Here is a 25,740-nt window from a genome sequence, read left to right as displayed (position 1 = left end):
GCCAAAAATTTGGTAAAAACCTGAACACCACTAAACCCTGTTTTCCAGGAAAGGAGCACCGTAGAGATGACTTTGAGTCACCACAGTTTCTACACACAGCACAACATCTACCTTTTAAATTACCCAGAACTTCTCTTTTTGCCTCTGCAGAACTGTATTTTTAAGCAACTGAGAGGAACCATGGACGAGGAACAAGCAAACTGAACTGAACTCCTACTGAAACCTCTATTCCTTGCAGTTGGGGCTTAACATCTCTGCCTTGCTTCTGCTTGAAATGCTTCACAGAGACATCAGCTGACTTTCCCAAGCACTTGCCAAGCCTCGTGTCTGGTTCCTCAGCCCAACTGAGCTGACGCCTTTGCTTTCCCTCAGTACCACAGCTCAGTGTTGGGGCTTGTTTTATCCTATTGCAGTCCACATGGCCCACTCCATTTTATCACTTATTTTGAGACAGAAGTGTTAACTAGAGCATAAAATTTAGTTTGAAAATGTTTAAGTTATGCTTGTTAATGTTCAAAACAGTAACACACCTTCACAGAATCACAAAGTGCACAAATCCAAGCTAACAAAGACAACCTGAATTGTGGAACTTGCATATTTAAATTAAGATTAATACTAGAGTTTCTCCCAGGCATCACTGTGTACTGCAGGTGGGCTTTAAGCATTGAATTTTTAGTTTCTTCAGAAAGCAAAACATTTTGGTACAACTACTGTCTCCTACCTATTGGGATGGATGAAATCTGAGAGTAGAGATCCAGCATTCGATTGCCATCTACATCTACCAGGTAGTTCCCTCTGCTCTCTTCATAATTGCAAAAGAAGTGCACAGCTTCTGCATTCTTCAGGGTGAAAACAAACAATTAGTGCTTTAAAAAGCAGCAGTGTGTAGGAAGGTGCAGCTAATGGTTATAGAGCAAAATCTGATAAAAGTACCTAATGCTAGAATAAAAAGACACATTATAGTCATTGCATGGCAATTAACTGTACAGCTGTTTTTATAAAGAGGGACTGTTAAAAGGGCAAGTCTGTACTTCTACAGAAATGAAGCACAGATTTTGAGGTAATGCTCTTCTTAGGAAGGCAATATGTACTTAGGCTGAAATATTTTTAAACTCAGGCTCAAATATACCTTGTTTTCACTGGCTACCGTGTAACAACTCAAAAGCTTTTCTTTAAATACATATAGTTTAAATACATATGTTGAAAGAAAAATCACTGATGCCTAAAAATGATTCTGCAGTATTCAAAACATACTAAAAAAGATTTTATTCAAATGTGTAAACATATGACACATAATGTACTCAGCGTGAAAACCCAGAGTCAGTGTTTCCCCTTCTTTTTTGGTACAAATATACAAAGTATGGTCTGAAATCACAGTAGTAACACCCCCCAAAACACAGAAAACTTGACAAATTACCTGAATGCCGTTCAGCTTCTTCATTAATTCCTGTAGAAAAGCAAATGTCAAAGAGTTTCAGGTATGTAATTAGCAAATACTGAAGGAGAATATGTTTCTTTTTTGTGATCCCATAAATCATATGCAAACCTTGCAGTCCTGTGTGCAACTCTACTTGCCACAGGAACTTTCATGGTGCATCTTGCAAATATTACAGTCAACACTATGAACTGTGGCATGCAGAGCTAAACGGGCTGCAAACACAGTTTAACTGTAAATCTCCAAAGAGGGAAAGCTGCCTCTTCTATATTGATCAACTGAACTGAGAAAACAAGAGAGAAATCAGAAAAGAAGAGAAGCCAGAGCCACACAGAAGTGCTACTGGCACATTGGTTCTAGAAAGACAGCTCCTTTCTATTAAAAACAATAAAAAACCCACAAAAACCAAGACCCCACCACACGCACAAATACTGACTCTGCCAGAAGTAAAACAACATCCAGCAAACTGAAACTCTTCCTTCATTTCAAAACCAAAGCCTTATTTCACATCATAAAAAGCCAACTAAGTTTCTATTTCAGCAGGAGCACAAGTGACCAAGCCTGATGGGATGTTTTATCAAACTGATGCTCTTTTGCTTTTAGTTTCTCCATATGGGAAGTTAGCTAGCAGTTGAGATTCAGATCTGTCTCTCAGAGAGGGACATTTCATTCATGAGCTTTTTATTCTCAGCCTCCTGATGAAAATGGGTGTAGACTTATGAAATAATGTTTATTCATATCTGATTAAAGGTTTGAAATGAAATCTGTTTTCTAGGAAGTCAGATACAGCAAAATAAAAAACAGCAAACCAAGTTACTATACTTTGGGAACTTACTCTAGATCGTGGTCCAGGAACTTCTGTCTTCATAAGAGGTCCATCATAATCAAAATCCACATCAATTTTAGCTGCAGCTTGACTGATATACCTGTGTCCTGTAAGAAATAATGGAAACCTGAGAACAGACCATATTTTCTGTGCTCTCCTCTCAGAAGATATATCCATACCTTACCCTACTGAGAACACTTGACAGATGAGACAATTACATTGTGCTGTCTGAAGTGAACCAAATATCTCATTTTTGACAAGTGTTAAAACAAAACTAATACCAGTGAGGTGGCTTAAAAAAAAATATCAAAGGAAATGACAAAGCAACCCTAGAGAAACAGAGGCAAATCCTGCTGTAAAGCACTGGAGGACTGAGAGCACGTTTCCATCTCTGTTGTTGAGTCTGCCCATTATGCCTTGTGCAACCCTTTGCTGTAAATGCCCCACTCTCACATAGAGATGGTTTGGTTGGCTACCAGTAACAACCAAAGAGCCTGATGGAGTCCACAGGAAAAATCCAGTGTGATGTTCTGCAGTAGCTCAAAGCACACTGGGAAAGATTTGTCTCACAAAGGTAAATGTTTGTGTCTCACATGAAACCTGCATCTTGCAGTGCAGCTCTGAAATCTGAGTCCAGATCAGTGACTATTGATCCTGCCTCTGACCTGGCTGTTTATGCACATGTGTAACTGGGCAACCTTAATAAATTTGACACCTTAATGAAACCAAAAGGCAAAAATCTCCTGTGCTTCATCAAAACCAGGCTCTGCTTCCCCTTCTTAAGTAACTGTTCCAAAATGCAGGGTTTAGGCAAAATTCATATGACAGAGATAGCTCTGGTAGGCACATATTTCAAATATGCACTTATTCCATTAAGGGGATTACAGGATAATATGGGGATTGTACATTTGCAAAAAAGGAAGTACAGACTCCAAAGCTCTACCAAGGTGACCAGCAAGAGACTATAACCTTGCTCTGCACTATGTGTTGAACTAAACCAACATTCTTGGCAATTACATTTTTGTCATGGAGCACCTACAAGCCTCTACCCAGCACAATATCAACAACAAATTGACCTTAATACGCTTAACATTTGGACCCAAAAGATGAGGGCATAACTTATTTTAGTCTGTGACAGGCATTTTTAAGCTGGTGCAATCTGAATGAGGATCCTTCACAATCCCTGTCACTGGTGGAAAGCCCAGCTGCAGCTCAGAGCCTGGCTCACTGCTGGAAGTCACCAGCTCTTGCCTGGGGCACTCAGAGCAGCAGGGTCTGCAGTCACCACTCACCAGCATCCAGCTGTGCCAGGGCAGTGCTGCCAGATGCTAAACCAGTAAAATGCACCCCAACTTGGCAGAGGTCCAGGCATGGAGACTCCTGGGGAAGGCAGGCCAGCACCCAGGCACATGGGAAGCCCTGGGGTGCAGCACTGCCACCAGGAGCCCAGGCAGCACCAGCTCCTCTGCACTTCCATCCACAACCACCTCTCAGTGCCAGAGCTCTGCTTCAGAAATGTGCTAAAATCGCTTTGTGTTTGGAAATTACAGTTGTCAAATAAACCCAATATTTATCAAGGAAAACAGAAGGTATCCTGTGATACTGCTCAGCAGTGCTCTGAGTGCAGCCCTTCAGCCAAAATTTCCCACAGAGAGTCGAGATGTTTGCCTCAGTCTGCGTCAGCCCAAGCTGAGATGTCTCAAGCAAGCCTGATTTTGAGAAACTACCTGCAAAATCACAGCCCTCTGAAAGCATCTCTAACTGAGCACTTAAAGCCACTGCTCATCTTGGGAAAACCTAGTCTGCACAGATGATTATTCTCCTCAGCTTTAATTCCGAGTCCTTATATGTGGGATGCGTCAGTGCCTCTCTGCAAAGCTATTAATAGGTTTTGTTACAGCAACACCATTTTTGTGTCATTCTGTTTAGCATTCATGTAAATTGGAGGCTGCATGGCAACTGCTCCACTGAGGGGGAGAAAAGCTACTGCATATAGAAGATCAAGGTCTCCACAATTCATAGCCAACAGAGCTGCAGGTTTAGTGGGCACACTATGAAATCTAAAAGGGGAAAAGAGACAAAACTAACCCTTTTGTGCACCCAGTCCTTCCCTGATGGAGATCACAGCAAACCAGCTGCACACATTTCAGCTTCTCCTACGTCCTCTTCTCTCCCTTTTCCCAAGCTCTGGGTGCTATTTCATATGACCAAGGGGAAAGCACCAGGAGGCACAGAACATACAGGACATTTTGGGAGTCAGCAGTAACACATATGGAAACCCAGCAGCACACTTGGAATCGTTTGGCACAGCTACAAATGTAAGACAGGTGAGCAAATGTAAGACAGTCCTCTTCATCCTCCTTCTCCCCAGCCCTGCCTGGTGCTCTGCTGCCAGAGAACCCCGTGGCACCACATCCCCTCCATTCACCTCCCAGGGTCCCCCCATCCAGAGCACATCACCTTGCTAAGTTCTTTCAAGTGATTTTTCACAAAAAATGCACTTGTTTGGACAACGATTAAAGAATTCCTCTTCTGCAAACACCCAAGCCACTCCTGCAAGCATGGAAGGTCCTGTCTGCCAGGCTCTACAGCCCAGGGCAACAGTCCTGGCCATCACCTGGGAGGGGGGGATGACATTTCCCCTCTTCCGCTTCCCTGAAGGGCAATCTGTGAATAACAGATGAGGATTCTACATTAAACACAAACTCGATTATTTCTCTAAGCAAGTTTTGTTGTGGATATTGCAAAGGGCACAGTCTCCCCTACAAAAACAATCTATTCAAGGAGCTGTATGACAGCAAAGTAAATTGGAGTATATTTTACTCTTGCCCTAACTTGTTTAACAGCACAAGTCAAGAGGAGGTTGCTTCCATCAGACAGGCTGTGTAACAAAGACCCAAACCAGTCACCCTGCTTTGTAGATCATCATCGTCAATCATCTTTTAGCTACTTTTATGCCACAGCCTCTTTTGCATGGTTAGGTTGAACCAAGTATCTGCTAAGGGCACATATGAGTGATCAAAAATGAACAGCACTTTGCAGTGCAGTGTTGTTCACACTGGCAGAGTTTGTGTCTGTCAACAGACAGGTTTTCCTATACAGAAAAACTGGTCAAGTGAAACTAAAACATACAGGTCTTCCAAGAAGAGTTGATTTATTATAATTTTTATCAAATTACTAAAGTTGGTCGATTTGTGAGGTATTATTTTTTTAAACAAAGGCTTCAGGAGCAGCTTATCCAAACCACAACCATTTTCAGTAAGCCTGTGAATCAGATCCACCTAAAAACCAAGCAACACAGGTGGCAGGTTTTGTTGCACTTGCTTGTTATCTCCTAAAGCACATGACATGTCATCAGGCTCTACAGGCAAGTGACTTCTAGGCTGATTCACTGATACAAATTTAATTTCCAATACTTGTTTTCAGGAGTCCACAGAGTGTCTCATTTTATTAGCTCCAGAATAATGGCAGCTGTACTGATTTATTGATCTCACATTTGCCAAAGCGTCGTTCCACCTCCTGGCTCGGGCAAACACTGTGGCCAGAATCTGAAGGAACAGCTTGCCATAAACAAAACAAAAATGCCCTGTGTCACCACATCAAAGGATTTTGAAAAGTGGTGTGTTTTAATTTTCTTCAGGTACAGCATGAAGAACATAGGCTAGAACAAAACCCTCAAAAAACCAAAACCTCAACATACTAACAAAGTCTTTGATAGCGAAAGCTAAAACAAAAGTAGAGTCAATCATCAAACTTCTTATTTTTTAATGAAGTTCTCTTCCCTTTGAAAGTATAATAAATGATTGGCACAAACTCACACACTCTCTAGCAAGGTCAGTGGATGTATTTGAAACAGCCCACTTCACTACTTATCAGATATACACACTTGTTCACAGGGTTGGTTAAAAATAAACAAAACAACTCAAATTTTAAGAACACAAGAACATGGTTACCCTGTTTCCCCCTATTTTAACTCTTTTTTTTCTTGTCCTACTCTTCTTCAAGTAAACTGGGACCCTGATCAGAAGCTGTCATGTGTAACTGGCCAGCTCCTATGGAGCTCAGTCTGTGCAAGTGACAGCACTCACAGAGCTTTCCTCAGCTAAGGGCACCTCAACAGCCCCAACACAAGCTCTCTTACTGCCACGTGGCCCAAGACTGTTGTGGCCTAATGCTTCTTGGTGCTCAGGGACCTGCCCCAAGGTTCCTAAGAACAAAAGGAAAGGAAGCTCAGCAGTTCTGACTAGCTAAGGACTCAGCTGAACACTGCAGCTTACCCAGCAGAGAGGGATGGCCCCGGCACTGCTCCCCTTCAGACAGCCCATTTCACCACAGCCTCACAGCCTGCCCTTATTCTACAGGCAAAACTGGGAGCTCAGGCTGCTCTCAAAAGGCACCAACGTCAGGTGCCAATGTGCTGAGACACAGCCTGGCCACCCCCTGCACGAGGGCTCTCCAGGTTTTGGCATCCCTTGCTCTGGATCCCCTGCAATGCTTTGTCCTCCAGGCCCTGAATAACAGCAGGACACGGGTGCTGCCTCTTGCTTCCCTGCACACAGCACAGCTCAGGGACATGGCCCTGCTCTCCTGCAAAGGCTTTTCCAAGCACTTGGACACAGTGATGGCTGGCTGCATCAATACCTGCTTTGTTTTGCCTGGAGCAGGATTTCAGGCCATGCTCTGTCTCTCTTGCTTCTCCCCAGCCCAAGCATCAGTCTCAAAGCCTCCTAATGATGCAAGTAAATGCAAATAAATCAGGTCACTCACTGTAGTGTTTCATCCCCAGGGAAACTGCAGTGGGCTCTGCTCAGCTGGCATTTCTGTCTTGAAGGTACTCAGTGTACTTTATAACTCAGCCCAAATTTTTCCTGTTTGACTTTTTAATATCAACTTACCCTGCAACAGAAACCCTGAAGATACCTTGTATGTAACTCAGACTACTCCAGTTTGATATTTAGGGCACATGATCACTGCACTTCACCTCTCCAAAAGACAGCAGAGATGGGACAGATAAAAACTGAGATTCTTACTATGTCCAAGCAAGGTATTTTCAAGAACTGAGAATCCCTGGTGGCTGATCCTTCAGTGAACTAACACAATTAACTTTGTAATAGAAGGTAATCCACCGACTTTTGGCTGAGATCTGATTAAACTTCCACAGTAAAAAGGTTTCTTGTGTTATATTATTTTAAGAACAGGAGCAAACAACATGACCTCAGCTCTCATCTTAAAAGTGTGTGGAGCTAATGGGCTCCAACCAGGTGTCCTCTGAAGAAGCATGAGGAAAGCTCTTAAATTACATTTAGCTAACATGACGGAGAACAGCACCCTTTTTCCCTGGTAAACAAAGCTGTCTCTTCTCATCATGGCAAAAGTCAAAACACTTAGGTACTGTTCATGAACCTAATTATCAGAAAAATATCAGCTGAACTACTGGCAGAGAATTTTCTGCCCATGCCATTTAAAGAGGTTGGATACAATAAGCTAAATTCTACTTTTCTTGCTTCTTTCAGACTTCTCAAAGCTCTATGCAACGTTTTCTGAACACTTGAGTAACATCAGCAAAATTATCACATCCTTCCTTCTCATCTAACAGGATGTCCTCATTTGCTAGCAGACAGAAAAGCTCATTTCCCAGCTTTTCTTCCCCATGCTGCCCCCATCCCTCACCAGGTGTCTCAGCAATTTTAACAAAGTACCACATTGCTATAGCAACATAATTAATATAAGTGCACCCTGCTAATTTGGTGGTGTTGGTAGTCACAGAGCACCACTCTCAGCAGCTCTGTGCTAAGGACAAGATTTACAATCAATGCAGAGCTAGAAAGATCTTAAACCTCTGATGTGTTTGACCACAAATAATACTCACATAAACACAGTTCCTGAGCGTATAACAACTGGATATTACCTGGGAGAAACTCCGGTGGAGGCACAGGAATTACACTGGTATAATTAACAGAAGGGAAAAGACAGAAGAGAGGTGAAAATCCATGCTGGCACACCAGATCTCTCAAATGTGAGTGTCCTGCTGTGAAGGGGTAGGAGGGAAGCTCTGCAGGGTCCCCAAGGAGGCACATTCCACGTGCCATAGCACTGCTGCCCCGTGCAAATGCAGACAGGCACTCTCCCTTGCGTGCCTTTAACTTCCCCTCCACGGTGTCTGTCAAACCACCTTCCAGACAGAATTTTTAGAGCATGGAGGCCCTGACAGCCAAAAGTAGGAGGACTGTGATTTCCCCCGAGTCCTCTTTTAGGTGTTACAAGTAGAATCTGTTACTAACAGATCTTGAAAGGGAATGGCAAAAGGCCAGGCTAGCTAGAGATGTTTGGGAAACCAGCATTGCTATTGCATAACACTGTGAAAGCTGAGATTGCTATTTACAGAGTGCTTACGCTGTAAGATCAGAAGCTCTTCCACAGGAGATTGTCTGTGTTTCAGTACTCCCACATACACACTGAAGATTTTATTGGAACAGGGTTCTCCAAAAATGAAGAAAAAAATGCAATACTACACAGGCTGTAAAGAATTGGAAGCTCCTGTAAGAAAGAGTAAGAACAGTTCCCCCTCCCCATCACAGCATAATCCCAAATCAGCTCCTCAGCAGAGTTACAGGAGCATCCAACTGCTGGTCTTCTTGCAGTTCCTGTGATTTGAACCAGTCATAATATCCTTCCTTTTTCACAGCACAACAGACCAGAGTAACAGCTATGAGAGCTCATCAGGACACCTCTGGAGATGAATAACCACAAGGAACACCCAGGGGGAAAAACAGCCAGCACTTCCACAGCCACCCTTTGTGGCACAGAAGGAACAAGAAAACTAGACAGGAACATCAAAGGCCTCACATTTACTCAAGGAACTCAGAACTGAGGTCCAGACTTGGACTCTCACTTGTAGTAGAGCCTCCTTCCAACAACAGTTTTTCATATGAACATTTTTATATATCTCAGCTTTTTGTGAAAGCATTTGGTCAGACAGAGAAGCAAAGGTTCCTCAGTCCAGTAGGGGAGGTTGCACTCCAGAGTCATCAAGGGCCAGTTCCCAGGGCAGAAGCTGAAGGTCACCTCAAACTGTCCTCTACAATCCAGGGAAGGGGACTGTTCTCTGCTTCTCCCACACACCCTCACACAAACCCAGGCTGTTCTCTCTGATTTCCTAGGGAGGCTCCTAATGTACAGACTGAACAAAAAAAAAAGTAAAAAGTCTTAGCAAGGATTAATACTGGAGACAAAAGTGGGACTGAGAATAAATCCTTCTCATGGCTTTCCTGCCTCTTTGTGATAACTGTGCTGGGGACAAGTCAATAACTAATATGAGTATCTGTCAGACTTTACTGCAGCACACCTGTGTGATAAATACTGTTATCCTCTGCAGAGAGAGAGGAAACAGGCTGAGATAGGCAAGGTACAGCCTCAGCAAGTGCTAGTCCACTTAGGGCAGAGTGCAGAGAATCTGGAGGAGAAAAACTGGACCTACAAGGAAGGACTGAAACAGTATTTAGACCAGCTGAGAGAACAGTATGAGATCTTGGGGGACGTAATAGTTGTCAAATATGTAAAATGCTGCTGCCAAGAAAAATAAACATTCCACCCTCCAGGTCCTTTGAGGGCAGGACAAATAGTAAAGATTTGATTTTTTTCCCCATGTTTTGAAACTTAGACTAAATATTAAAGAAAAGTTTTAAAGGTAAGGTCAGCTCAGCAGTATGGGGATTGCCTGGGGGGCTGCAGAAGCTGCAAACAGATCAGCATCCTAGAAGGGCATGGGTGTGCACTAATGCAAACTGATGCTACCTTCAGGCAGCAGCCTGACCTTTTGGCATGCTTTCCAGTGCAAGATTCAAAGATTAATTCAATCTCTTTGGGTAATCACAGAAGACTGAACTAGATCTCTGGAGTCCCAAGCCTGTCCTCATAGCTTTGGTACTTCCTTACCTGCCCACAACCAACTGCATCTTCATCTGCCTCCAAAGCATGGAACCAGAACAGCTTTCCTGCTACAGTGGCCCAGCTGATAAAACCTGAGCTGGCACAAAGGGAATAAATATTTAAATTCACACTACCAGTTTTGATCAACTTGCAGCACACCAGGCTGACAGGAGCAACACAACCCAATTCAGGTAAGATGTAATGCAAAGGTACATCAGCATTTCTCCATCATCAGCCACCTCTCCCAGATCTGACTGGCTGATACTCACAGACAGCACAATGCAAGAGTCTTTGTAAAAAAAAAGATTAGGCTGGTTACTCATTCTGTTGTCGTTCTGCACCCTTCAAATTCTAGTGAACCTTATCTTGGAGGGTAAACTATCAAGCAGATAAGGAAAGGAAAACAAAGCCATACCTGATTAAGGCTTAGTTTTAAGGAAGGCATAAGGACTCCAAATACTTATAGGCTTCATATTTTTGGTAAGAGTTAAGCTGCATATTACTTTCATATGTTGTGCTTAGCTTTTGCATTTTGATCAATTTAAATGATTTTAATTTTCCCTTTTCCAGTTTGCTTGGCAGGGATTAGAATGGTGTGAGTAATGAAAACACTACAAGCAATGGTTAAGTAAAAAAGATTCTCCAACCAGAGAAACACTCAAGGATGAAAAAACCTCTTTGTGTCAATAAATTTACTGTAGATTCAAGATGAACAGGATTATTTGCTTAATGCACACACAACTAAAAACATGACAGCCTGCAGACACAAAGACTTCTACCAAGAGGCAATCTATTCCCTCCTCCTCTCCATATCCATCGCCCCTTTGCAAACCCTGTCATTTCAGTACCCACACACACAAAAAAAGATCAGTCCAAATGGCACTGCAGGATTTTTGTGGGAGTAACGTACAAATCTCTTTTTTAGCCTGTAAAGCACTAAACTTGAGTGCTCAAAATACCTTGGAGGCGAGCACTCCGGAGTAGAGAGCTCCTGGATGTCACACCCTCTGCACTTCCCTAAGAGCCAGCAAGAGCCCAGGGGCACTGCAACCTTAGCTGGGGACCACCAGGACAACAGCCTCAAGTTTTTGCTACAGGAGTCAGAGCCTTGTGCCTATTCTGTCAGCCAGGAATGTCACAGGACACAGTTCCTTCTGGTGAGGGGTTCTCTTGCTCCATCTTTCCTAATCTCTGGTCACACACACAAAGCATTCGGTCCCAAAGGACTCAGGTTTGTTACACAGTCTGCAGCCAAAGCCCCCTACTCTTTGCTCAATATTTTAGCAGGCTTTCCCACTAAGAAGTTTCCTGAAAGCAAGGAGAAATTAATGAAGCCTGGAGTCACTTTCCTTTCTTCTTGAAGATCTTACACCCCCTCATTGCAACAGTGAGAAAGGAAGAGTGAGTTAGTGCATCTGCCCTCCACTGACCTCTCATCTGTGCTTGGGAAGCAGCACAGAGTGTGCAAGACACCGGGAGGGACAGGGAGCGTTAAGTGATGCTTTAAGTGATGCTGAGATGACAGATTAGCTCAGAGGACTGACAGCTAACAGGCCTGGTTGCTGCAAGCACTTTCCATTGCCCACAATCGACCAAACCATCCCTGCTCCTGCCCAGGGTGGGTGATCAGTGCGTCACTGCCAGGAATAGAAGCGCATCCTGCACTGATACACTGACCTAATATTTTCTAACAGTGACAGGACCAGACTTCGTGTTCTTTAGCCAAAGGTCAGTTGCTCCCCCAAGTGTGTTATTTGAAAGGAAATCAATGATGTTTAAGTTTCTGAGCAAATGGAAGGGTGTGCTTGCCTGGCAGTGGTAGAAGGAGCACAATAGCACTGCAGAAGTAGAGAGGGAGGACAAGGGAAACACTACTATTTACTCAGACACAGGAAAAGCCATTCAGCCATTCTGTATTCAGTGTAACAGCACATGAAATGTCTGCCAGATCTTAAGACTCCACACTGCTTTGTCCAACAGTCAAGAGAAATTTAGTTTTTATATCTATTTTACAGAGATTGCAGGTTTAATATACACATACCCACACTAAAATACAAAGAGGGCCAAGCAAGAACTTGCTGTTCACTTCAGAGAAAGTAGTTTGATGCTGTGTTGGCAGAATTTTATTTCACACTAGAGCTCACTCCAGGCAGACACACACAACCCCAGTGAGGACCACCGCTTCATGCCAGTCACAAAAAACCTCTCCACAAGGGAAGACAGGCAGGGTCATGCTACACAGCACAAAGGAAAAAACAGCTCATTTTGATGGATAATTGTTTCACCACATAGTGTCACAAAGTAAAAACAGAGTTCCAAAGGCTGAAGAGCTTTACGTCAATTAGCAGGTTTACAGTGCAAATTATTAACTTAATAAGTTCTTGTTTGCAGAATGAAAAAAAAAAATCAAACAAATCCACAGCACCTTTGTGATCCACTTGGGACTACAACTGCATCGTTATCTGAGATGCAGAACATTGTATTCAAGTTCTGACAGACTCAACACCAAGGGACAAATCCCAGCAATATTCAAACTGGAATTTTGTCCGCCAGTGTAAACCAAACACAAACCAGGAAAATACAAACACTTACCAAATACAAGCAGTCTGGAGTTTTGCTGCAGGCAACAGGTCAGCTGTCGACTAAGCAACATCGACGCCATTTTCTTTTCTTTACTCAAAAAGACTCAATTTTGGGAGATTTCTTTCCAGTTGATGTTCTAAAATAAAAAGAAAACCAAAACACTTATTCATGTGCTTATGGATGCAGCCATTACTACCATGCTATTCATTTCAATTCCCTCTTTCACTAACTTCACTCCAAAGACACTTAGAGCATGCTGTGATGGATTAATGCTGACATTCACAGCAGTCTCAGGATTGAGCCCCAAGTCTGATGCTTGGCTTGGTCTTGCTGAGGCAAATGACTTCTAGGCTAAAGCTGTATCTCCCAGCTTCAGCAGGGCCAGGGGGTAAAGATCAGTACCTATTTTCCCTTGCTCTTCCTCTCTGTTTTCTCTCTGTATGTAGACTGCATTGAACTTTTAAAGAAATTGTTTCCAGTCAGTCTCTCAAGCCAAAGCTGGTTTTTCCATTTGATTTAAGTTTATGAGAAAAATCTAATACAAAAGACAGCAGGACAAGCATTAGGAAATAAAAGAAAATCAATCCCCTGAAAAACCAGTTTGTACCAATTAATCACATCTCTGTAAAGAAAGACTGTGAGAGCTGGGATTGTGCAGCCTGAGGAAGGCTCAGGTTGCATCCCATCAATGTGTAACAAACTCCTCCCTGTGGGAGGGAGCAGAGAAGGAGCCAGGCTCTTCTCAGTGGTGTCCAGTGACAGGATAAGAGGCAATGGGCACGAACTGAAACACTGTGAGCTCCATCTAAACACAGGAAAACCCTGGACAGGTCACCCAGAGAGGGCATGGAATCACCACACTTGGAGATATTCACAGCCCAACTGGACATGGTCCAGAGCAGCCTGCTTGAGGTGTTGCTGCTTGAGCAGAGGGCTGGACCAGATGACCCCTCAACCTCAACAGTTCTGTGATCCCACCTCAGCTAGTTACATATAAATGACCTTGGAAAACCAAGTAGCATGAATGGCAACACAACTCCTTTTTCACTTTGGATCACCTCTGCAGAAAGTCTGGCTGGAAGTCATAAATAAACAGGTCATTGAATTATTATCCAGGACACAGGTTAAATTCAAACTCCACACTTATCAGCATGGCCCCCTGTGTTCTAAGCAGGACACTAGAGCCCTCTGCCCAGCATTTTCACCTTGCTGGGTGTCCCCCTGCCCCCAGTGGGTGCAGACCATCCAGCAGCAGTGGACCGAGGCCCGCAGTCCAAACAAAATGTCACCATTATCCACAAACCTCCTGGAAAGAACTCTATTTAACAAATACACTCAGAGAGTATTGGAGCTTACATCAGTTCTAGGCCATCAATAAAACATGCCAGCAGATGTTCATGACTAGATATAGGGAAGCAGCTGATCTACTGCTACTGTGATAGGAAGTATCTCTTACCCGGCACTAAAATACCAGAAATTTAATTTCTGTACTATCTTTAGGCAAGACACTATTTGTTCTCCTTCACATTTGAGCTTTTTCAAAACAGATAAAAGAAAACAAAAAAACTTCTTGCTTACATAAATTTAGAGACCTATTAATACTTAGGTACAAAAACAACTCCCCGTGCCTTTCCAGACAATTTACATAGCACTTGGTTTCACTCAGCTTCCTCTGAGTTCAAGTTAAAATTCAAGGTATTTTGAAACGTGCCAAGGCGAGCATACACTTGCACAACACTTGTGCACACGCTGGAAAAGCTGGATTAGCTTCCTAAGGCTTTGGATCAGAAGTGTAGAGGGAACTAGGTAATTTTTTTCAGAAAAGAGTAACTTCACTTGTAAGAAAAAATTAATTTAATTCTTTCATTATTTTTTGTCTCTCGGCTTCTTTCTTTAGTTGTGCTAACTTTTGCAAAATAAACATGTAAAAAAATACCCCAACACCACAGATTTCTTATCTTATGACCATCCTCTAGCAAAAAACAAATGCCAGTCTAAGTGAGGAAAAGCTGTTAAAGGGTGAATCAGCCCAGCACCTCTCACAACAATTAACCACCTTGATTGATGTCCTCTGTTCAGAGCTATTTATCTGGTCTGTACTGCAACCTCCAATTCCCTCCTTAAGTTTGTTCTTCAAAGTATGACTTTTTAAGAGTCTTTAGGAGCCTGTTAAAATCTAAGGTGAACACAGTTCTAAGGAACTCACAAAGGGAGCAGTGCAAATGTAGTTAGCAACCCACTTCGTTGTTCTCATCCCCTTCAGTCATCTCTCCTGGGGGTTTTGCTGCCCGCTGCCCAACCTTCCTGAGATGCCTCTTCACAAACAAATCAAACAAATCTACCAGTCACTCTACACGGTTGTGCTCACCAGTGTCCAGCATTCCCTTCAGCAGTACCTCCTCTTCCTTCCCCAGGTGAGCCATGCCCATGTCTTTACTCCCAGAATGTTATTTATCTTTTACTTATATTTCCCGTTTATCTTAAATTCTTTAATAGTTAAACTACAGTATTCATTAGAGGCTGAAAAATATAATTGGAAATGATACTGGCTTTTTGAAATACTTACAGGAAAAAAAAATTATTGCAAGAGGCAGCTTAGCCCTAATTTTCCTTGGCAGTTGTTATATAAAAAGTTTTACTGTTTTCTAGTCCAGAGTCAGAATAAATCATGTAATATCACATGTGAGTATAACTAAACCCAGCATCTTTTCCATCTCCATTAAGCACACAAACTCTCACAGGGGATCAGCTGATGTGATTGGTATCTTTGTCTAAGCACGCATTATTTGGTTATCACAATAACCAATTGAATTTTGCCTCCATAGCCCATCTCCTGATCAATTCCCACCGGCCCAGCCTGTTCCAGCACTGCAAGCAGCAGAGGCAGAGTTTGCAAGCCAGCAGAAATCAGCTCTCCACGTGTCAAAACTGCAGCAATGCCACGCTCCAGCACCACTGCTGCTCCAGAGCCACTGCAGGCAGCTCCAGATCCCGTAATATCCAGGCAAAATACAGCCACCAACTCCACATATCGGACTGCAAACGGGGTGTGAAGGACCTCAAAGAAATGAGACCCTTCAAAAAAAATATTCCTAAGTCTTCTCTAAATATTTTTCCTCTAATGGCAGCTGTCTGAGCTGGAGAAGGCCATTGGTACAGATGACTGTACAGAGCAGCTATTCTGAAGTGAATGCTCGGTACCTTAATTTTGCAAATGTATTTGCATATATTTCGTATGTAATTTTGCATTACATAAACACATTCACTGGCAAACACGGTTTAAGTCACAGTCACAGTCTTCTAGCAAAAAGAATTATTTTCAGAGAGGAAGCTCAGTCCAGTTTATCAAGCACGTGAAACAGAAGGATATGTGGATTTTTTAAATGCACACTGTGGAATTGGATATATTTGTTCTAAACAGCAGCTGTTAAATTTCTGTACCGAGTGATTATTTCTGACAGATAAAGCTAGTTCTAGGAACAGCAGTCAGCAGCAGCAGCAGCAGCAGCCTACTGTGAACATAAAAGATGCATTGTTTCCGTGGGTGAACAAGATTGTGTTTCTTGGGGGAAACTCTGGAAAAATTAAAAAAAAAAAGAGGGGCTTGATCCAGATACAAGAGTGAAAATACACGAACTAGTAGTTTGCACAGCAATCTCGCTCTCTAGAAGAGAAGCTAATGCAGCATGACATCCCTGTTCCAGACCTGCCTGGGAAAGGATTCTTGGATGGATGCAAAGGTAAAGGCAAACAGAGACATGGACAGATGCAAAGGTAAAGGTAAAAGGAGACAGGGCAAGGCAGGGAGAAGTCAGCTCTGCAGATTTGTGTCTCTCTCTTGAAACTCATGCCAAAGACACAGAAGCCTGTTTGAAATTCATGGGGGCACGTTCATCTGTTCCTCAGCTGCTCCAAACCCATTTACCAGGAACAATTAAGCCGTTTGGAAACAGCAGCACGAGCTGCACAGGGCAATTACTGCACAAGGCTTCACAAAGCGGGTTTGAGGAGCGGGGAGCTAAAGGCAAATTCCTTCCTTTTTCTACCATTTTCCTTTGCTTGACTTTTCTAGGATACACAGCGAGGGTATCCTCATGCCATGCGTTAATTGTTGTGAAATTTAAAACATATCTAACTCTCTCCTAGTCCTGTTTGCTTGGATCCATCTGGATGTGAAGCAGCACAAGGCTTGCTGGCGTTGTGACCTGTGCAAGGGCTGCAGGAGGGTGCAGGGGCTGCAGCAGCCCCTGTCCTGGAGCTCTGCTGTCCCACGGTGGTGGAGGACACGTCCCCTCTCTCGGGGGCTCACGGCAGCACCAATACTGTGCCTGAGTGCAAACCCACCCTTTCCACACCCAGCCTGCCCTGGCATCCCCGAGGTGAGCTGGCACAGACAGTTTGCACGGAGGGTGTCTCTCGAAGAGGTGAAAAGGCTCTTCAGTTCACAGCTCAGCGTGCTTTGACACTGCACTTTCTGCATCTGTCTTTAACAGGGGAAGAAACGGCAAATTGAGAGATCAAGTCATCTGTGGTTCCTGTGACTAAAACAAAAGGACAATGTTGAAAAGTCTGGCAGTACTCAGATATCTGCGCTGGAATTGTTAAAGGGGGGCAAGTCTCCTGCTTTGCAGTGTCCATGAACAAGCAACTTTAATGACTTGGGTGATGCAGTTCAAGTATTTTACTTCTAAAACCAGCTCAAGGAGATCCCAGAGTCTGAAACAGCCCCATAGTTTCACAAAGAAATATGAGTGAGGTGGAAGATGGTCTAGGTTGTCATGCATTAAACATAACCATGTCCCTCCATTTGAGGAAGAATGGGGCAATGTAATGTCAACGTGGTACCTGCACAAAAAGATCCAACGTTTTCAGCACTGCCTGCTTGAAAACGAACCACCCCACCCTGCTTGGGGAGATGGGGAATGTCCACATTCAACAGATCAAAGCAGGAAAAAAATTGAATGAGTTCACCAGTTGTTATCGACAGAGCACAGGGTGACGTTAGAAATCCTGACTTACTGCTTTAGCCAATTAAATGTAGTAAACAACAATGTAAATAAAGAGGCCTGCCTGCATGTTGATGTGTTTAACTGCAATTCTCTTGGTCCCAGGAGCAGAGTTAAGAGTTCAGTATAGACTATACAGTTATGAAAGCCTGAGTGCACATAATGAAATACAACAGGTCCTTTTACTTCAACAGGGCTTTTTTCCAAGGTATAGTTCTGAAACAAATTTGAATTAGCTCATAACAGCATTTGTAGGAGAAGTTTGTAAGAGTAACACCAAGAATTTCTAGTCATAGTTAGACCAAAGCTATCTCAAATCATCACAGGAATAGAAAAGTCCTGTTAAGAGGGAGTTGCAAGAAAATTCACATCTAGTGTTTATATAAGGCTGGCGTTAGATTTTCCATCTATACCAACCCAGCACAAACCACAACTGAAACCCGCTTCAAGAAGACTTCAAGAAGAGCAGTACCTGGCACCACCCTCATAAGAGGGAACAGAAAAGAGAAAGAAGCTGCTCTTCCCCCACCTTGGTCAACCAAAGGCCCCAGCCTGGCGAGCCTGTGATTGCAGAGCACAGCTCACCAAGGAACACCAGCAATGAAACAACGGCAGGGACCCGCAAATGGAAACATGGATCTATCACCAAAATGGATTTTGCAAAAAAAAACCCCACTTCACAAGCTGACAGGCTGCTTATAACTCTAATAATCTTAATGGCTTTGTGTAGAACAGGATGTAATTGGAAACTCCATGATTGTACTTAAGTTGTCAAGGACACAGTTGTCATAGTTACAAGCAAAGCTCAAGTGTCTGTTATTCAGGGTTGGCTATTTACTTATTGACACCAACAGAATTGGACACTCCCACTAGTCTTCAGAAGAACAGAAATAGGAAGACTGGTTTTGTCCTTCAAGTCTTGACAAAACAGTAATTATTGCACACAAAAGCATAATAAACTGATGGGTTTTTGCACAGTTCCCTTCTCTCACTCCACATGCAGCTGGCATTCCAGTCAGTCTGCTCTGAACACTGCAGCACAAGCCTAAAACAACATGTACTTGTTTAGCAAAGGAAACCTCACACCTACAGCTTGTTAGTACTGTCCAGAATCCATCACAACACAGCAATCCCTACCTGCCTCATGGGACCTGCAATCGGGTCAGTGTTGAACCAACAGCAAAGCCAGAACACAAACCTTCAGTTCTTCCATCAAGTTTTAAAACTTATTTACAGTAAGAAGGGTCATAACATTCATGTGTCCAGGTTCTCCTCCTCCTGTGTCCCCTAGGCAGGGTTTGATGGTTGGATATGAATATATGTTTTTCTTTTTTCAAAACCAAAAAAAAGCCCCCAATCCAACCAAAGAACAAAAATCTTTCTGCTGTTGTCCCTCTTTTCCCTCTCTCCAACAAACACTGGGCCAAGGAAAGACTCTTGGTCTATAAACCAATGAATATAAACAGGTAGGAATGCTGTGATTGTGGTACACTAGGATTCAGGTGACCCACTAAACTTTTGAGCAGCTCATTTATGATTCAAAACCTATTGGAACAGCTAAGGTGGGATGAGACATGCCTATGACTTCCCTGTGAAAGAAATACATTGTCTCAGGAAAAGAAAAAATTGGATTGAAAAAGCATCTGTTAGAAACTGGGCAAGTTCCAGATGCGAAGCCAAATATACCTACATAAATAGTATAATGGTACATAAATGCTGGTAAAGAACCAAGTATAACTGAACCTATGTTAGCTGAAAAATTCTAAATTTTTCTAAGTAATTTCTAAATAGTTTCCCCTGAAAAAACCTGCACTTTGATATTTCAGTGAACTTTAGCAGTGAGCTACACATAAGAACCTCTCTTCACTTCAAGCCTGCACATTTTGAATCCCTTATTTTAAATGCAGATGGCAAAACCATATCCAAACCATTTCTGTTCATTTCCACACATTTCCCTGCACCAAAACATCCCAGCTCCCGATAGGAGCTGAAAAGCACAGCCATGCTTTTCAGATTAGTTGCTCCACAAGCGTTCTGTAGTTTCGAAAAAATTGAAGTATTGCAAAATACCCTCAAGTGGAGTTCCCAAGAAAATTCAGTTTTATTTCTTGTAAGATTTTATTCCTCAGCATCCTACCACTGCCTCCTCAGAGGTCAGGAAAAGAGATAAAGAGCACCAAATAAAAGCACCGTTTCTTTTTCTGTGTCCTAAGGCATAAAATAGCTCACTTGGAGGCAGCCTGCACCAGACCAAGGGAAACGTCTTAAGCCGGAGAGTGTGCTCTGGTTTCTCAAGGTGACCCCCATTCCAGCTGAGGACAGAAGGAAGCAGATGCATGCAGATTTCTTTTAAGGGGATCCAGCAAACAAACTGGGAATAGCTACCCATGTTTGTCCATGACAGGGACACTGTAACACGGCACACAGCTGCACATACAGACACGCATTCCCCTCCGGACAGAGAGCTCGGCCGGAGTCTGTGCCCACCCCGACCGCGCACGGCAAAGGCACTTACAGCGCTTGGATGCCAACTCCCCGCAGCCAGCCCTGGTTGGAAGTGCTGCTCCCTCCTTTCCTTCAGCTCAGCTCAGCTGCTGTCGGCTCCACTCGTGAGGAATGACATCGCTGCCCGCTCCTGCCAGCTCCCGAGCGCGACTGCCGGCAGCGAGGCCGGGCATCACCCAGAGGGAGCCCGGAGCTGCAGCCCTGCAGCGGAGCTGCGGGGGATGCCCCACTTAATGAAGGTTAATGAAATCAGCTCCTGCTCAGCCACAGCCAGCGCAGGGGAGCACCCGACTCGCCTCAAAACGAGAGCATCTGGCTCTGGCATGTGGGTGTAGCCCATCAGCTCGGACCCCTGGGAGTGCGAGTTCACCTGAAAGCCTCCTTGGCAGGTTTCTGAAAACATATTCCAGAGACGCAGAGCCAGACTGCATTAACGTCTGAAACGGCTCCTTAGCTTTCAACAATCGTGGAAGTTGAAGAACACGTCTTGTCCCTAAACCCCTTGATTTTACTCTAGTTTGTAAATATCCCGAGGGTGACACGCGGGCACACACGAAATAACCACGCTTTGGTTCATTCCCCTCAGGTCGTGAGCAGGCAGCACAACCAGCACACATCCCAACGCCACCTCCTGCTGCGCGCTGATGGAGACGGGAATGGGGAGACGCAGACACCCACGGGGAATACCAGCAGCCTCCCTTCAGGCCCAGGGACGCAGGGAAAGCGAGCACGGGGTGCCATGGCCGAGGTTTGGATCCATGGCCAGGTTGCCATGGTGCTGGGGGGCAAGAGGGAAGATGCGCCAGAGCGCAGAAAAAGGCTGAGCTGCTTCAGATTTAAATCCCTGTGACAGCGTCTCGGCCGAGCCACTGCACGGTTGCTGTGGCAACCGACGAGTGAAAAATCACAGCGGAAATCTGTAATTATTACAAGCGAGGTGGTGAGTTACCCACTTCAGTAATCAGGGCATTAAAACGGCTCGAGAAGAGGAGGGGGAGGTCCGTGCCCCCCAACAGGCAGGGCTGCACTGCCACAGGGAGCCAGGCACGAGATCAGAGCTGTGGGTCCTGCTTTGGGCTCTGTCTCCCACAGGCTCCAGCTGTAGGATGTGACATTTGGGCAGGACGCTTTCCTAAGCACAGGGTCTGGCACCTGCCTGAGGGGCTGCGACCGGAGCTCCTGCACCCCTGTGCTGCCAGGGGGGAGATGAGGGAGCAGCTGGAGCGAGCCCCAGACTTGTGCTGCCTCATTCAGCACAAGCAGAGTCAGGTGCAAGGAAGGATCTAAGTCAGGCAGAGGCAAGGACAGACATCAAAAAGACAGAAGATGCAATGCCTCCAGGAAGCAGGTAAGGTCCCCAGCAACTGAGTGACTCCAGTTTGCGATGCTCTTACAGCAGCACACTTTCTTCCTCCCCTTCTCCCTAACAGCAGCAGTATTTGTTTGGTTGGGGTGGACGTTGTGCTGATTACTGTGCTAACACAGGAACCAGGAGGGACTGAAAGTCCTTCAGGCAGACCAAACACGCCCTGCAGCCTCTCCACTGTAACATTACCTGACACAGGGAGTTTACACACCAACACATGCAATTCCAGCGTCCACAGAACCTTTTACATCCGTTCCAGGAGTACAAGGTTTAAAGTCACCATGTACTTCTCCAGAGCTTTTCTACCTGAAATGGACAACTGATGAGCATCCAGACAAACTGCTAAGGAAAATGCTGTTAACACCAACAAGGAAGAGAATCAGACGTGGCTAATCCTGTTCTGGTACCCTTCTCCTTCATTGTAGGACTGTAGCCTGGGATCCCATGTAAGTAGTAGCAACTGCCAAGAAAGAAGCCCAGATTGCAGTTGTTTATAAGACCCCATACTACTCCTAAGTAACAGGCTGTTGATTTGATCCAAAATAAGGACTGAAGCTGATCCCTCACCTTCTTCATAGTTTAAAATCTGACTGCANTAGCTAATCCTGTTCTGGTACCCTTCTCCTTCATTGTAGGACTGTAGCCTGGGATCCCATGTAAGTAGTAGCAACTGCCAAGAAAAGATCCCATACTACTCCTAAGTAACAGGCTGTTGATTTGATCCAAAATAAGGACTGAAGCTGATCCCTCACCTTCTTCATAGTTTAAAATCTGACTGCAAATGACATATTTAAACTGGTCTGTGCTGGTTACCAGTCATTAGAACAAACTGCTGCCTCTAAACTGAACCTGTTAACCAACTAATCTACCACAGAAAGTGCATTAACAGATGGTTAATGCAGGGACACACCACAAAGCAGAGGAGGAAGGACTTAGAACAGTTGTAGGTACTTACACTCATCATTTATAAAACACTAGATCCAACAGCAATGCCTTGTATCAGTGATTTATTACTACACTTCTTCAGTGAATAATCAGGATCACAGCTCCAAAGGATGCACTCTGGGGAGACTGAGGTATGACAACGAAATTCTTGTGCCTCTGCTGAGTGCTGCTTTAGATGATGTGAAGCTAAATTCATTAAACAAAATTATGTTGAATGAAAAGTACTCCTTACTGCTAAGTGCTAACAATTTATATGGTAACATTATCCAGAGACTCCAGCCAGCATTGTGCCCCATCATGCTAAGCCATGTCATGTCCAACTGCCTGGAAACTCATCCCCCAGAGACAGTAATTCAGTTGTAGACTTTTATGTGTAGTAGATTTTTTTTGCTTTAATCCTTGCAACAAATGGCTCGACACCAAACTACCACCTCCTAGGCAGAGCCTAAGTTATTTTTCAGCCCCTCTGCTCCCAGCACAGCCCCTCCATATCCATAATTACCCTGCCTGGAAGGCTGGATGCACAAAAAGGATGACAATGAGTCTGTGCAAGCCCTGTTACAGGGCAAAAAAACCTTAGAAGTCCCATGTCAGTGATTTTAAGCAACTATAATTACAAAAAACTTAATTAAGATGTATTAAAAATGTAAAGTCCACAAAACTGTGGACTGTAACGAAAAAACCCCATGGACTTCCACTTGATTAATCAAGAGAATATTGGTAATGAGATCTACTTGAACAGTCTGCCATCAGAAAGGATGTGGCCAACCACCCACAGTAAGTACACTTTCTGCACTGATATGCTGCTGTCACAGGAAGACCCATTACACAATCCTTCATTGGTAGAAAGTAATCTCCAGCTTCAGCAGAACCAAAAGCATGACTTTCCATTGTTAGATACATTTTTCTGTATCCTACTACATACATCCTCCTGAAATACAGTATGACACTACAAGGCAAAATGGGGATCAGATTTTGGCCAGGCTGGTCCACAAGGCCAAGTAAAAGCACAAGGTAAATATAAAGGATATTTTGTTTTTATGGAAAATATTGGAAGGTGTAACTATGTTATCAACTGCTGCATTTCACTGCAAATAATGGCAAATTCCTCCAGAAGCAATTCTACAGCCCTCCTTAACCCCCACCTCACACTCCAGAAAGAATTTGTTTGGAAAAACAAAGCATTTAAAGCAACACAGCTACAGTACTTGAGAAGAATTCAGTATCCAGAAATAGCAGCTCAAGGGTAGAGACAAGATGTCAAAATCCTAAATGTCATATACTCCTGCAAAAAATGGGAACAAAACACATTAGTATCCCAAAGCAGAAGGCAAGGCACACCAGGATACTCAGCACCAAGTCCTAGTCCTCTTCAAAAAACAGAATTGCCACAAGACTCAACAGCGGGGTCTCAGGACCACAAACTCGCATGAAGAGAAAAAGCAACAGCCTCTTAAGAGCTTGTTGTGTTTGGAGAAAAAATAAAGCACAAACTGGAGTGTCAGATTAAGTTTTAGGTACTGTGAGCAGTAATTACCAGGTTCAGTTTAAGATATATTAAAAAATATTTCAATGCAGTTGAAGGAAACAAAGTAAGATTGTAAGAATGTTGACCCCAAGTTAATTATAAAAATGTGAGCAAACGATTTGGAGGCAGAAGGATAAGAGTCTTATTTGGCCAAAGAGGATTACCAGGAAGGGCAAAACAGAAAATAAAAGGGACAACTGTGATTGCTTAGCTTTTCAGGAAACCCATCACACTGCAGCTTTTCCAACCTGTGGCTGGTCAGAAGACTGCTTCCTACCCTAGCACATCCAATAACACTACACTCAGTGTACAGAGGCAGTTTTTCCTTTGTAAAAGAAGTAAAAAGCCTCATGAACAGAGTTCATGAGTGGAATTCACCACAATCAATACCACTGACTCCAGGGATTTCATTTTGTGGGCAGATGCCCTGATGAAAAAAGTCAGAGGTTGTGAGTGTGTGAGGACACACCTGAGTTGCACCCACACCACTCACTAAGCAGGAACTAGAACAACTTACACTGACACAGGGAGAGGGGCATCTCCCCCCTCTGGCCTTCAGATGTCAACTGCTTTAATTCCCATTGAACATCAGAACTTCACATTCAGAAGAAGGAAAGGGATACAGGATTCAAGCACAATTACTATGAAATTCTACTATTCAAAAGTCCTATTACTGCCTGATAATTCAGGCAATAGGTAAAAAAGAACAGCAGTTGGGCTGCTTTCAAAACAGTTTAGAAGACACAGTTACCTACACAGTGTTAAAAACACTCTGTGACTAAGTTCCCTAGTATGTTTAGAAAATTATTTTTGGGCTCCAGATGGAGAAAGAAACTAGTGCCAACCTGATTCAGCAAGATATGTATTTCTCAAGTGGTCCCTCTTCCTTTGCTGGGCTCATTCAAAAAAATTAGAGTTGTGAATGAGCTAAAGCACTCTGCTGAATTAAAGGCAAGGTAGAAAAACTGGTAACTGGGAGACACACTGAAGTTTCCCAAAATCTGAAAGTTACTCACTAGGGAAAAATCCATAAGGCTGCTGCATAAACTGCACTTATTTATTTTTTATATATTACCTGTTTGACAAAACTAATTGTAACATTTCACACAAGTACTAAATACCTGGACACAAATTTGAGGAGATAAATTAGACTTTAATAAGTGTGCTAATGGCTAAACTAATTGGTAAACTCTCTTTGAGGTACATCTTCACTGCACCCTCCACTCTTGGGGTAACACTGACACCCATGTAAGAGACTGAGTGCTGTTCCTTCAGTCTGGTATGTAAAAGCCATGAATCACATCAGAGTGAAGATTCCATGAGAATAGGGAGTTAAAAGGTATTGGCAAGTTTTGGGAAGGCTCCTAGATCTAGACAAATCTTTATAAAAGTTCCACCATGAGTTGGGCAAGTCCAGCTTAGCTGCTGGAGTCAGAAAAGAGAGACCTGGAACCAAGAAACTGTTGGGGGAATCCTTGTGTAACTGATGCTCAGAGAGGCTGCACAAATTGAGAGTGGGAATAGAAGCCCAGGATATTACACTGGGTGCTTCTGGAATCACAGAAGATACCCACTAATTGCATTTAATAAAGGAGAAGGCCCACTGGACTGGAACTA

General features: G+C 43.6%; 1 protein-coding gene across 3 annotated transcripts in view; it reads right to left on the bottom strand.

Annotated features, from left to right (window-relative positions):
- Nucleotides 1-25,740, bottom strand: part of ABAT (4-aminobutyrate aminotransferase) — a 53,297-nt gene that overhangs the window by 18,230 nt on the left and 9,327 nt on the right. For 2 of the 3 annotated variants that reach the window (XM_017808987.1, XM_017808989.1), the window contains exons 2-5: nt 12,783-12,909; nt 2,271-2,368; nt 1,418-1,447; nt 722-839 (exon numbers count right to left, since the gene is read on the bottom strand). In XM_017808987.1, the coding sequence (XP_017664476.1) occupies nt 722-839; nt 1,418-1,447; nt 2,271-2,368; nt 12,783-12,852 (316 nt within the window). In that variant the 5' untranslated portion in view covers nt 12,853-12,909. Of the gene's footprint in view, nt 1-721; nt 840-1,417; nt 1,448-2,270; nt 2,369-12,782; nt 12,910-20,294; nt 20,492-25,740 lie in introns of those variants that run through there. The other variant, XM_017808988.1, reaches the window with a different exon arrangement.

This window comes from Lepidothrix coronata, unplaced genomic scaffold (assembly GCF_001604755.1).
Source record: "Lepidothrix coronata isolate B3197 unplaced genomic scaffold, Lepidothrix_coronata-1.0 Scaffold24, whole genome shotgun sequence".
Taxonomy (NCBI): Eukaryota; Metazoa; Chordata; class Aves; order Passeriformes; family Pipridae; genus Lepidothrix; species Lepidothrix coronata.
The sequence above is the reverse complement of the archived record's forward strand: the minus strand, read 5'-3'. Positions and strand labels throughout refer to the sequence as shown.